This window comes from Leiobunum rupestre, chromosome 1 (genome assembly GCF_980474605.1).
Source record: "Leiobunum rupestre chromosome 1, qqLeiRupe1.1.hap1, whole genome shotgun sequence".
Taxonomy (NCBI): domain Eukaryota; kingdom Metazoa; phylum Arthropoda; class Arachnida; order Opiliones; family Sclerosomatidae; genus Leiobunum; species Leiobunum rupestre.
In genome coordinates, this window is record NC_143384.1 from 22,782,466 (window position 1) to 22,796,651 (window position 14,186).

The following is a 14,186-nucleotide window of genomic DNA, read 5'->3' on the forward strand; positions in this document are numbered from 1 at the left end:
ATTAGCGACGAATCGATGTTTGACCATTGGAATACACTAACCGGTTGTCACAATATTTTCGGATTCATTTCCTGACCAATTAGAAAATTTTAAACTTTATATTTCAATTTTATCAGAAGTTAATAAATTTAAATAGTTGATTTTATAAAATGTCTTTACGCTTGCCCAACTTGTTGAAATGTTGCCCTGGAATAGTTCAGCCAAAGCCTAAGAATGAGTTCAGAAACTCTTTAGTGGGAGAGAAAACGGATCCACAGCTGAAGCGGGGAGGCAACATTTCAACAAGATGGCCAAGGTTATTTTATAAAAAGAGCTATTAACTTATATTACAGTACAAAAGTTATTGCACCGTTAAAAAAATTAGCGAAACTTTCAAGGAACTAAATAATAATCACAGAATTTGCCAGAGGTCTAGAGTAAAATTACCTTAAAAAAAGTGCAAAAATAAAATTGAATTCCTTGACTTTTTACAAATTCTTAAAATTCCTTGACTTTTTAGGCCCATTTTTAAATTTCCTGAAAAAACTAAAAATGGTTTGGAATCACCGAATGTTTTAAAAGATTCAATAATTCGAGGTACAAAAAATTTCCCAAGTGACTACCCCCTGGACGAAAGCGGTAAACAGCGGCGGTACCGAACTCGCGTACTCCGCGTCATGGACTCCTGGTGTGGGTTCGGTGATATATACCTCTATTTCTGCCTTCGAAGAACTGGTAGTACTGCGAGACGTAGGTGGCGATACTTAGTTTATCGGGCTCCGAATAGCGGACCATGTCCTCTTCGTCCAGCAAAGCGGGGATTCCTAGTGACTGTTCGGCTACCGTGAACGCCAGCCGGTTGTTCAGCAGGATGTTCTCTTTGGTTAAAGAGTCGAAATCGCTGCAAACATTACACATACATATCATCATTACCACTTTCCTTATTATGGCAGCTACTATACGCGTATAAAAAAGGAAACCGCCATTGAAGGTTCGATTTTAATTACGCTGAGTCTTACTAGATGGCGCCACCAGGCTGAACCGGTGATTTCTTTAAAATTAACTAAAAGGGTGGAATTTTTTTTGGCGATTCTTGTTATAGTAAACGTTTAATGAGTTGAACTTTTGTTTATAGTTTTTACATAAAACAGAGCCAAAGAGTTTAGATTAGCGCCATCTATAAATAAAAGCGTTAAAATTGAACATAAAAAGGCTTCCTCGAAATGTTTATTTTTCCGGTATCTTAATTGGTCGCAGTTGTTCGTTATTAACATCACTTATTATTACTATTTTAGAATATTCCGTTAACCAATAATTAAGCTACATACAATAACATACAAAACAACCCATAACTAAACTAAACCCATAATTATAAAAATTGATTTGAACGGGTGGGGGACACACTTTGATATTGATACTATTTTCACCTTTCGTAAACCAATAATTTGAACTTATATACTACGGTACAAGTCCAACAACCCCTACCCGATTCTAAACTCATAATCATAAAAAAACCATTAGAGTCATTTCCCATTACTCTCACGTCCCTGTAAACCAATAACTAAACTACGTATAATAAGGTACAAAACAAATAACTAAACTAAAGCCATAATTACAAGACATTATTTTCGAGTCTTTCGTAAACCGATAATTTCAACCATACTACGGTACAAGTCCTATAACTCATACCCGGATATGAACTCATAATAATGATAAAACCTGGGAGATTTAAGTATTTTGACACTTTTTGATATTTTTAAATTTTCGAGTCTTTCGTAAACCAATAATTTTAACCAAATATACTACGGTACAAGTCCAATTACCCATACCCGAATATAAACTCATAATAATAATAAAAACTGGGAGATTTAAGTATTTTGATATTTTGAAGTCTTTCGTAAACCAATAATTTTAACTAAATATACTACGGTACAAGTCCAATTACCCATACCCGAATATAAACTCATAATAATAATAAAAACAGGGATATTTAAATATTTTGGGCACTGTTGCTACGTGAACGTACGAAATGAAAGCCAGCCAAACGCGAGTGATGAAAACGGTTGCGAAATTATCATAAAGGGCAAACTCGGGTACGCGTAGTCGGAATAATCGAATTAATCCTGCTATTTATAAACATGGGAAAAGGCGGCACACAAGGAACGAAATAACAGAACCCTATTTGAAGAGGAGCGTCACCTCTGGAATCAAGATTTCGTACTGCGAAGCTACGGTTACGAAAACATTTTTTCCTCCTTATAATAATAATAATGCAAATCGAAACAGAAGCTAGGGGCCATTTTGGAGATAAAAATATTTCGTCGCAGAGTATATAATTTCTACATAATTAGAGGGAGAATATAAACGAACAGGCGAATTATGATCTAAAATAAGCAGTTAATTAATTTTCGTCGCAGAGAGAAAACCCTTTGGGGGATGCGTGAAATTGCCAAGAATGGATGTGTTTATACTGGCGGGGAATTACTATTTCGGGGCGATAAGCGGCCATCATGGTCGCGAGAGGGGGAGGAAAACGCGTTACCGCCGTGATCTTGCAGCGTTGCCAGACGTGCGATAATTATTGTACACGTTGATAATTTCGATATTTTCCATGGCGTACTAAATAGTACGCATTTTTCAATAATTCAGCTTGCGCGCATTATAATGGACGATAATTTTTAAATTTGCTAATAAAATGCGACATTCAAACATAAGTTTTCAATCCGTTGAACTTTAAATGTCATTTAAAAATTTGATTTCACAAGTTTAACGTCAGTATTTTACACAAAATTAAAAAATTCCTCCAGTTTTTAGGCGTACGATAATTTATTTCTGAAATATATAATTGTTTGGCTCTGGTACGATAATTGGAGTTTCACGAACTGGTAACGCTAGTCAGATCGAAGCAGCGTTGCCAGACGTACGATAACTATCTTACACATCGATAATTTCGAAATAATTTTTGGGACGTACGATATTTACAATTTTTTTAATTGACTAAAAACCCGTTAAAACTGCGACTTTTAAACATAAGTTTTCAATCGGTCTGACTTAAGTGTTATTAAAAAATTTGATTTCACAAGGTTAACGTCACTATTTCCCACACAATTGTAAATCTACCGCCAGTTTTCTGGCATGCGATAATATTTTCCGAGATCGATATTTTTTTGGCTCTGGTACGAAAATTTGAGTTAGATTAGATTTTTTGATTGGGAACGTAGTCATTTTGTCGACAGTATAAACAAATGAATTCTTAGAATTATTTTCTCTCGTAATGTTTACTGTATTTACAGTATTGTCTTGTTGTAATTAAGGAATTTATTCCCGCTAAGAGAAACGGGCGTATTTATCCGCGGAGTTTTCAAAAAATCATTAAAAACAGTTTACAAATTATTACGCTAACAATTTTGTTGTCTTCTCTAAAGGCCTATTATTAGGCAACTACAATTGTTCTTTTTCGGCGGTCGGACCCAAATGATCTTTTGGGCTGGTCCTAAAAGTCGAGGGAAAATTCGGTGTTTTTAAGGTCATATTTTTGTTTGAAAACCAGTTGGTGGATTAAAGTACTCTAAGGGGGGAGGCAAAAATGCCATACCACATAGACGAGATCGCCAAGTTTTCAATGTCAAAAATCCGCATGCTTTGGTATGTATATCGGACATTTTCCGATCTAATAAAAATGGCTTAAGATTTACGTAATTTCCAGATTCGAGAAAGTGAAGATTTTTTATTTTATTTTAAAAGGGAGATTATTTCAATACCAATGTAACGTAGCAACCGGTATTTTTAGAGTTAAGGGGGAGGAATACAGTAAAAGCCTCTTTTTCGTTCAAGCGGAACGTTTCTGTTTTAACAATTACATAATTAAATTTTATTTTTCTTATTAAGCTGAATTTTCCGCTATTGCTTAAATTAATTTTGATAATTCTAATATTAATAGTTAACGAGATAAAAGGTCTTAACTAAAGGGTAGTTTGGGCTCTTGCCCAACTTGTTTAGCTCCGGGGGTCCGAATTAAAACGTAATAACTTAATTACTTTTAAATTTAAAATTGTCAAAATTATTTTAATCACTAAACAAGAGGCTGTTCTGCACATAAATATTAATTTTATAAGTTAAAATACAAAATTAAAAGAGTTCAGCTTGAAATAGTGCGAAAGTAGACAATGGCCACAGTAGTCTTCCACCTTAAAAGTAAAAATAGTTTTATCGGACATCAAATTCTCGGATATTTTTCTGATAAAATGAAAAAGGTTCAAATTTCTATTATTTCACCTATAGAATTTAAAGGATCTTATTTTTTTGTACGGGGTTTCGGAGATCAAATTCTATACTCACACGCGTTTCAATTTAGAAATTATCTAACTGATACGGAATCCAAAAGAGGACTCAAAAGGCTTTTTCGGAGTTTCAATAAGGAACTAATACTCCGTAGCTTTGGCTGTGACCGCCATGTTGGGTAGAATTTTTTTGGCAATAGGAAAAAGCATGGGGGACGTCGTGTGACGTAGAACTGTTAGCTCCCTATTCTTTATAAGGCGTTTTAAAATAGAAATTATCTACGAACTAAAAGGCGATTCAGAATCTCAATTCATTACGAACTAAAAGGCGTTTCAGAATCTAAATTATCTATTTTAAATAAGGAGTCTTAGAATCCCAATTACCTACGAACTAAAAGGCGTTTCATAATCTAAATTATGAACTTAAAATAAGGCGTTTCAAAATCCCAAGTATCTACGAACTAAAAGGCGTTTCAGAATCCCAAGTATCTACGAACTAAAAGGCGTTTCAGAATCTAAATTATCTACTTAAAATAAGCTGTTTTAGAATCCCAATTATCTACGAACTAAAAGGCGTTTCAGAATCTAAATTATAAACTTAAATTAAGGCGTTTCAGAATCCCAATTATCTACGAACTAAAAGGCGTTTCAGAATCCCAATTATCTACGAACTAAAAGGCGTTTCAGAATCCCAATTATCTACGAACTAAAAGGCGTTTCAGAAACCCAAGTATCTACGAACTAAAAGGCGTTTCAGAATCCCAAGTATCTACGAACTAAAAGGCGTTTCAGAATCCCAAGTATCTACGAACTAAAAGGCGTTTCAGAATCCCAAGTATCTACGAACTAAAAGGCGTTTCAGAATCCCAAGTATCTACGAACTAAAAGGCGTTTCAGAATCCCAAGTATCTACGAACTAAAAGGCGTTTCAGAATCCCAAGTATCTACGAACTAAAAGGCGTTTCAGAATCCCAAGTATCTACGAACTAAAAGGCGTTTCAGAATCCCAAGTATCTACGAACTAAAAGGCGTTTCAGAATCCCAAGTATCTACGAACTAAAAGGCGTTTCAGAATCCCAAGTATCTACGAACTAAAAGGCGTTTCAGAATCCCAAGTATCTACGAACTAAAAGGCGTTTCAGAATCCCAAGTATCTACGAACTAAAAGGCGTTTCAGAATCCCAAGTATCTACGAACTAAAAGGCGTTTCAGAATCCCAAGTATCTACGAACTAAAAGGCGTTTCAGAATCTAAATTATAAACTTAAATTAAGGCGTTTCAGAATCCCAATTATCTACGAACTAAAAGGCGTTTCAGAATCCCAATTATCTACGAACTAAAAGGCGTTTCAGAATCCCAAGTATCTACGAACTAAAAGGCGTTTCAGAATCCCAAGTATCTACGAACTAAAAGGCGTTTCAGAATCCCAAGTATCTACGAACTAAAAGGCGTTTCAGAATCCCAAGTATCTACGAACTAAAAGGCGTTTCAGAATCCCAAGTATCTACGAACTAAAAGGCGTTTCAGAATCTAAATTATAAACTTAAATTAAGGCGTTTCAGAATCCCAATTATCTACGAACTAAAAGGCGTTTCAGAATCCCAATTATCTACGAACTAAAAGGCGTTTCAGAATCCCAAGTATCTACGAACTAAAAGGCGTTTCAGAATCCCAAGTATCTACGAACTAAAAGGCGTTTCAGAATCCCAAGTATCTACGAACTAAAAGGCGTTTCAGAATCCCAAGTATCTACGAACTAAAAGGCGTTTCAGAATCCCAAGTATCTACGAACTAAAAGGCGTTTCAGAATCCCAAGTATCTACGAACTAAAAGGCGTTTCAGAATCCCAAGTATCTACGAACTAAAAGGCGTTTCAGAATCCCAAGTATCTACGAACTAAAAGGCGTTTCAGAATCCCAAGTATCTACGAACTAAAAGGCGTTTTAGAATCCCAATTATCTACGAACTAAAAGGCGTTTCAAATCTAAATTATAAACTTAAAATAAGGCGTTTCAGAATCCCAAGTATCTACGAACTAAAAGGCGTTTCAGAATCCCAAGTATCTACGAACAAAAAGGCGTTTCAGAATCCCAAGTATCTACTAACAAAAAGGCGTTTCAGAATCCCAAGTATCTACGAACTAAAAGGCGTTTCAGAATCCCAAGTATCTACGAACTAAAAGGCGTTTCAGAATCCCAAGTATCTACGAACTAAAAGGCGTTTCAGAATCCCAAGTATCTACGAACTAAAAGGCGTTTCAGAATCCCAATTATCTACGAACTAAAAGGCGTTTCAGAATCCCAATTATCTACGAACTAAAAGGCGTTTCAGAATCCCAAGTATCTACGAACTAAAAGGCGTTTCAGAATCCCAAGTATCTACGAACTAAAAGGCGTTTCAGAATCCCAAGTATCTACGAACTAAAAGGCGTTTCAGAATCCCAAGTATCTACGAACTAAAAGGCGTTTCAGAATCCCAAGTATCTACGAACTAAAAGGCGTTTCAGAATCCCAAGTATCTACGAACTAAAAGGCGTTTCAGAATCCCAATTATCTACGAACTAAAAGGCGTTTCAGAATCCCAATTATCTACGAACTAAAAGGCGTTTCAGAATCCCAAGTATCTACGAACTAAAAGGCGTTTCAGAATCCCAAGTATCTACGAACTAAAAGGCGTTTCAGAATCCCAAGTATCTACGAACTAAAAGGCGTTTCAGAATCTAAATTATCTACTTAAAATAAGCTGTTTTAGAATCCCAATTATCTACGAACTAAAAGGCGTTTCAAATCTAAATTATAAACTTAAAATAAGGCGTTTCAGAATCCCAAGTATCTACGAACTAAAAGGCGTTTCAGAATCCCAAGTATCTACGAACTAAAAGGCGTTTCAGAATCCCAAGTATCTACGAACTAAAAGGCGTTTCAGAACCCTAGTTCTCTACGAACTAAACAACGTTTCAGAATTCAAATAATCTACGATCTACGAGAGATTTAGGAATTCAAACTATCTTCGAACTAAAAGCTATTTCTACGAACTATAAGGCGCTTTAGGGGATCCAAATAACACCACGACCTAAAAGGCATTTGAAGGGTCTAAAAACCTCGGATTAAGGTTATAAAACATAAATCAACGCCATAAAAACATCCAAACACTTTAAAATCGCGTAACTACGGTCCAACCAAAAAAAAGCAAGCTAGGAAACAAACCAACAAGCCAAACCGGGTTTCGCGCTGTACGCAAAACACCGAATTACCGATCTCCGCGTCCCCGAATATTTCACGGCGAGAGCGACCAAAATAAACCACCACAAGCTACCAGAGGGAGTCGAAAATAAACTAGTCCCAACATAATAAAAACAGCCCCCCACCCTCGAGGAAGAAAAAACGCGAGACTTCCCAAAATTAAAACCAGTAAAATCCCCTGACACGAGAAGTAGCAGACGACGCTTTTCGTCAAGTTCAAATCCGGCTTTCCGAGAACGAACCCAATAGAGGCTCGTAAAATTTTAAGATTTCTCCGCGATATCGCCGTTGTACGTAATAAAACAACAGGAGGTTCAGAGTTTGCTTACACAACGCGAACCTGTACGTCTAAGCACACACCCCAGACGGTTAGGGATTTACCACATATTTTTAGCAACGATAAATCGCTAGATGATTCAAGGTGTATACGAACACGTGATGTAGCCCTGTGCTAAATCTCTCGCAAAATACCCCCTTAGAGTAGATCTTGTAAAAATGTTTTAGCAATCTATTTTACTACGCTAAAATTACGCGCTTGTAAATCTTAAAACATTAAGAGACATTAAGAACTGCTTTTAAACCAAAAACGAAATTTCTAGGCGAACAAGTACGCTAAATATTATTTATATAATAATAAATTAATAATATTATAATTTAATTAATAATATAACCATATAACAATATAATATATTATAATATAACCATATAACAATATAATTTAATTAATAATATAACCATATAACAATATAATATATTATAATATAACCATATAACAATATAATATATTATAATATAACCATATAACAATATAATATATTATAATATAACCATATAACAATATAATATATTATAATATAACCATATAACAATATAATATATTATAATATAACCATATAACAATATAATATATTATAATATAACCATATAACAATATAATATATTATAATATAACCATATAACAATATAATATATTATAATATAACCATATAACAATATAATATATATAATATAACCATATAACAATATAATATATATAATATAACCATATAACAATATAATATATATAATATAACCATATAACAATATAATATATATAATATAACCATATAACAATATAATATATATAATATAACCATATAACAATATAATATATATAATATAACCATATAACAATATAATATATATAATATAACCATATAACAATATAATATATATAATATAACCATATAACAATATAATATATATAATATAACCATATAACAATATAATATATATAATATAACCATATAACAATATAATATATATAATATAACCATATAACAATATAATATATATAATATAACCATATAACAATATAATATATATAATATAACCATATAACAATATAATATATATAATATAACCATATAACAATATAATATATATAATATAACCATATAACAATATAATATATATAATATAACCATATAACAATATAATATATATAATATAACCATATAACAATATAATATATATAATATAACCATATAACAATATAATATATATAATATAACCATATAACAATATAATATATTATATAATATATACCAATGTAATATATAATATAATATGTAATATATATAATATAACAATATAATATAACATAACGTCTAATATAACATAACAATATATAATATCAATTAATAATAAGATAAATAGCGTAACTTAATAAAATAAATAGTATAAAGTAATATACTAAAATTAATAGTATAAAGTAATATAATAAAATTAATAGTTTAAAGTAATATAATAAAATTAATAGTATAAAATATTTTATACTACGCTAAATCCGAGGCTAAATCACTCGTTGGGAATGAGGACTGAATGAACACTCTCTAAGCTACTTTATAGCGAATAGTCAAAATAAAGGAGAGATTTCTAGGCGTGTAAGGTGGCCGTTGTAGCTCTGTCTAAAGTGGTCCCCAACAGTAGAGATGGTGAAAAATCGGGTCCTTACACTAAATCAGGTCTGAAGTGGTGGATGATGGCGCAAAAAGCGAGACCATCCTTCCAGGACATGGACATGTCGGTCACCCGGACGTTCTTGTACCCCTCCGTGACCTTCCGACACCAGGCCTGCAGGGCCTTGAGACCCCTCTTCTCGCCCATCGAGAGGATTGCGACAAGGACTCGAGGGAATTAGCCGTTGAGATCAGTCTAGTGTCTCTCCTGACGCGGACGTTTGGACGGATGAGTACTGCCTTTAGTTCACTTCTCTCGGATCCATGGCTTTGAGATTCGTCTAGAGGAAATTAAAAGAATAACTTCGTTAGATCGTCTTTACCCAAATGGGCTGCCTATGTACTAATTAAAAGAGTTATTCTTGGAAATCTTTACGGCGAAATTCACTTCAGATTTAAATTTATTCGTCGATTTATGGTTGCTTACAATAAAACCCGTCTTGGAAGATCGAAATAAACTGAATCAAATAAACCATCATAGTTCTAACACAATACGTAAAGTCTATTAAAATGCATCACAATTAAAATCTATCGAGAAATAGTTACCAAATAGCAGAGACAGATCAAAATCTACAAGCCCAAAATATCCCCACTCAAAATCTACAAGCCCAAAAATATCCCCACAATCTGACACATCGAAACGAATATTAAAAGTAACACGTACCACAGCCTCCGAAAATCCAGAAGGTACATTAACATTTAAATCATTACAACCCTACAAGACACTCGTCAAATTAGATACCCAAAAACACGTTTTAACACCCATATCGCGAACTAAAAATGCAAGAAAAAAACAGCAAAAATTGACCGTAAGCCCAGTTCAACTAAAAACCCACCGCTATCCGCGTTTTACCTAATAATAAAAGTACCAGAATATAACACCGGAAATCAAGTTTCTAAAAACCACAAAACACACCCCTTTAGAAAACGCAAAATACACACGCACCATAACCGAAACTCGTAAAACTATCTAAATGATAAAATTAAGTCAACCAAATCGCATTAAAACGCCTTCTTAAAATATTCACAAAAATATACTGCGAAACTTTTACTTCCTCGTTATAAACACGTTCGCGGACTGTCCAAAAAAAACACGGTAAAAACAATTCTATCTTAATATCACGAGAATACAGTGGCACATTTAATTAATTTAACCTCAATTTAAATTGGAAAGTAGCCATCTGAAATTTATTAATTTTTTAAACACTTTTTTAACAATAAATATCGTAAACTATATCCAACTTTAAATTAATTTAACTTTAATTTAAACATAAAAAGTTTAAATCTATAAAAATATCACTAACGCATTTATTAATAAAATATACCCAAAAAACTTTCGGACGAATAAACATTTTACGAAAAAAAAATAGGGAACTAGTTAATTACTCACTCAACCTTACAAGAATAACAAATTTTTGAACAAAATCTACTTTGCAAATTACGAAAATCCGGGAAAAAAATCAATTGAACTAATTAGGCAAATCCGGAATATTCGAAGGGTACCACACCGTCAAAAATCATTTCACCATAAAGACTTCCACTAATAACAAAAATTTCCCCAATAAAACCAGCCGAGTGGTTAATTTAAACGGAAATATTCTAGGAAATAACGCGACAAAACCAGCACTTCACCAACCAAACTTAGAGCACGGCACATATTCCGGAGAACGAGAGAAAGAAATAAAAAATTTAATGAACTTCACGAGAAATTGGCAGTCGCGTCCGTATAGAGCCAAGTTGGGTCGTCAACTAAAGCTCTCCGATGCTGGCCATCTATCCTTCCCAAACAAGTTCCAGCCGAAGGGGGCTGCCCATTCTCTTCCCCCTTTCACTTCAAAGTTCTGTGACATCGCGTTAGGCCTAGGCTTAGCCGAAAGCCTTTTCAGCCGGCCGAGGCTTAAGGAGAGGGTACGCGTTACATTGATTTCGCTAGAAGCGAAATTGGGGATGAAAGCGACGCGCTACAATTCCCTTTTTTTTCTTCAAATTAACCCTTTTCTAATGTGTTTTTTTCTCTCGCGCTAATTTCCATATTTTCATTATTATTTCATAGTGGCTTTACTTATTTCTTGGACGGTAAGCTTATTTGAAAAGCGTAATTTGAATGTATTAAAATTTATTATATTGAGTTTATTTAGTGTCTGACAATTTTGAACCTAGCGGTGTAACAGAATTCGCGCTAACGTTGGGGCCATATTTTCGATTTTTAAATAATCAATTTGATTTTATTGATTATTATTATTATTATTATTATTATTATTATTAAATAATTTTTATTTTGCAGCGAAATTGGTGGATACTTTGACTATGGCTTTCACAAAATAAAAACCATCTTAATTAAATTTAATTACTATTTAATATATTACTTTGCTCAGATTTAGTTTGTATTGGATTTTATTTTTAAATAATGGTTCTTTGAGGTTTAATTGGTGGATATTGGGTTTTTATTGCTAACTTATATGATCCAAAATCAAAGTAAATTGTAATTTTTTCTCAAATTTGTATTGAATTCGATTTTAAAATAAGCTTTATTTAACAGTATAATTGGTGGATACTTAAGACTGACTTACATAATCAAAAATTAAATTATATCTTAATTAAACTTTAGTACTATTTAATATTTTAGTTTTCTCAGATTTACTTCGTTTTTGATTTGATTACTAAACAATGGCTCTTTTGATGGATACTTCGCTTTATAAAATTAATTTAAATTAAAAATTTTAATTACTATTTAATATTTTAGGTTACTATTTCCCAAGAAATGGAATTGTTTTACAACCTTTTTTTCACATTAAATACAGGAAAATTGAAATTATGATTTTTCTTAAAATAATCATCAATTATCAAATTGATAAAAATTAATCAACCCTTCAATTATTTTCTTAAAATCGGTGTTTTTTCTGTAAGAGTTATTTTAATTGTTGAAACTATATAGGCCTGTTGCTGAGTCACACAGGAAAATTTAACGGTAATAGTAAAGTTAGTGGACGAATTACAAAAAAATTTTAACTATATTTTCAGTTTGGTTTTTAAATAGTTTAGCAGGTTTTTTAAAGACAAATAATATTAAAAACGCAAAAAGAAATAGCGACTAATTTTTGAAAAAGTGGCTTTAAGTGACAGAATTTAAAAAAAAAAAGTGATTTGAAGTGCGAAAGCAAAAGGCCTGAAATATATCGTGGTGAAATGTGGTTATAACTTCGGGCCCCCAATTCGAGCCTCGTGAAAATAATACCATTAGAAAAGACACTTAGAAATTGCGCTAAAATTAATCACCCATAACATATTTAAAATAGCAGAGGTTTTTATCTCCTCGCTAAACTAGTTCTGCAGAAAACCACAACGCGTTAAAACACGGTTTTGTAGTTTCTGCAGAAATTTTTTATCCGTCGCGTAAGAATACAACAACGATTTTTCCAATCTATTTCACACATCCTTTTGTACCATTTTTATTATTCCGTTTTTCTGGACTAAATATTTTAGTCTTAAGTCATAAATATCTGAAGATAAAAACAAATTTCATTAAGCACCTTTTTTATTATTAAAAAGAGACATTTTTATATACTTCCATAAATCATTTCTATAGATTTGGAGCGATTGTCCGAAAACATTTACGACAAAGAATTAATGGATCTCCGTATTGTTTGTTTATACGTTTTTTTGCAACTTCGGGTGAGACTTCCCAGATTGCTACGCCTTGGTAGGTATTGTATCCGCTTAAAGGTTTTGGACGTATCAAGTTCAAGCGTTTTAAGTTTGTTTTTCATTCTTTCTCGAGGATAAGACTTAAATACTCGATTTAACATTTACAAAACAGCGCCTTAGATGGGCTCAAGAAAATTTTTATAAACAGGATTTGGACCACCAAAGGCTTTTTATTTTTAAGTATTTGTTATTGAAAATATTTCAACACAAAGGCTTAATTGAAACTAAAAAGAATATGACCCTAAATGGATTTCTTACAGAGGACGTTTTTTAGCGGGGTGGTTCTCGTCAAGGGAGAGACAATTTCGTATAACCATAAGTATATAATATGTTGTTGGAAATAAGTATCCATCGAAACCATAAAAATGAAACGGTAATAGTAAGTGTTGGCTCTCGTGGCATCTTGGATAAATAATAGTATTTCCTACCTGGATATATTACTCTAGCGTTCCGCGTGCATTTCCTAAGCGTTTGTTACGGGTTCTGCCTTGTAGAAGGCTACGTGTTACGGGAGTTTCGGAAATTCTCCGCTAACTTCGCCGAAGCGGCGCTGCTGTCGCAAAAGTCATTTGCTTGTCAGGTATTTTCCAAGTGATATATCCAGGTAGGAACTACTATTATTAATCCAAGGTGGCATGAAGGACTTTCCACCACCCTCCTACGCAATTTATCCAGGCCACTGGTGGTGGTTATCACCGATTTTGTTGAAACTCGGGGGTTAGGAAGACCTTATGGTAGTATGAAAATTGCCAAAAGGAAAAGTTGCAATGGACTTTAGTTTTCCTATGGCAACCGAAAATGTTTTTGATCTCACAAAACCAAAAAAATTCCATTTAAAAAAGCATGGGATTTTCTCGGTTTCACAGGGTACTTTACTTAAAAAATTTGAAAAAATTAAATTTTCAAAACATACCCAAAAAGATGAATTTTACCTATTTTGGGTAAAATTGATCCATGATTTTACCAAAATTTGGGTAACC

At 33.0% G+C, this 14,186-nt stretch overlaps 1 protein-coding gene across 2 annotated transcripts in view; it reads right to left on the reverse strand.

The window, feature by feature from the left end:
• Window positions 1–14,186, reverse strand: part of MICAL-like (protein) — a 72,292-nt gene that overhangs the window by 10,715 nt on the left and 47,391 nt on the right. The window contains exons 1-3 of one of the 2 annotated variants that reach the window (XM_090176859.1): window positions 11,138–11,243; window positions 9,498–9,782; window positions 690–880 (exon numbers count right to left, since the gene is read on the reverse strand). In XM_090176859.1, the coding sequence (XP_090032985.1) occupies window positions 690–880; window positions 9,498–9,649 (343 nt within the window). In that variant the 5' untranslated portion in view covers window positions 9,650–9,782; window positions 11,138–11,243. Of the gene's footprint in view, window positions 1–689; window positions 881–9,497; window positions 9,783–11,137; window positions 11,244–14,186 lie in introns of those variants that run through there. The other variant, XM_090176858.1, reaches the window with a different exon arrangement.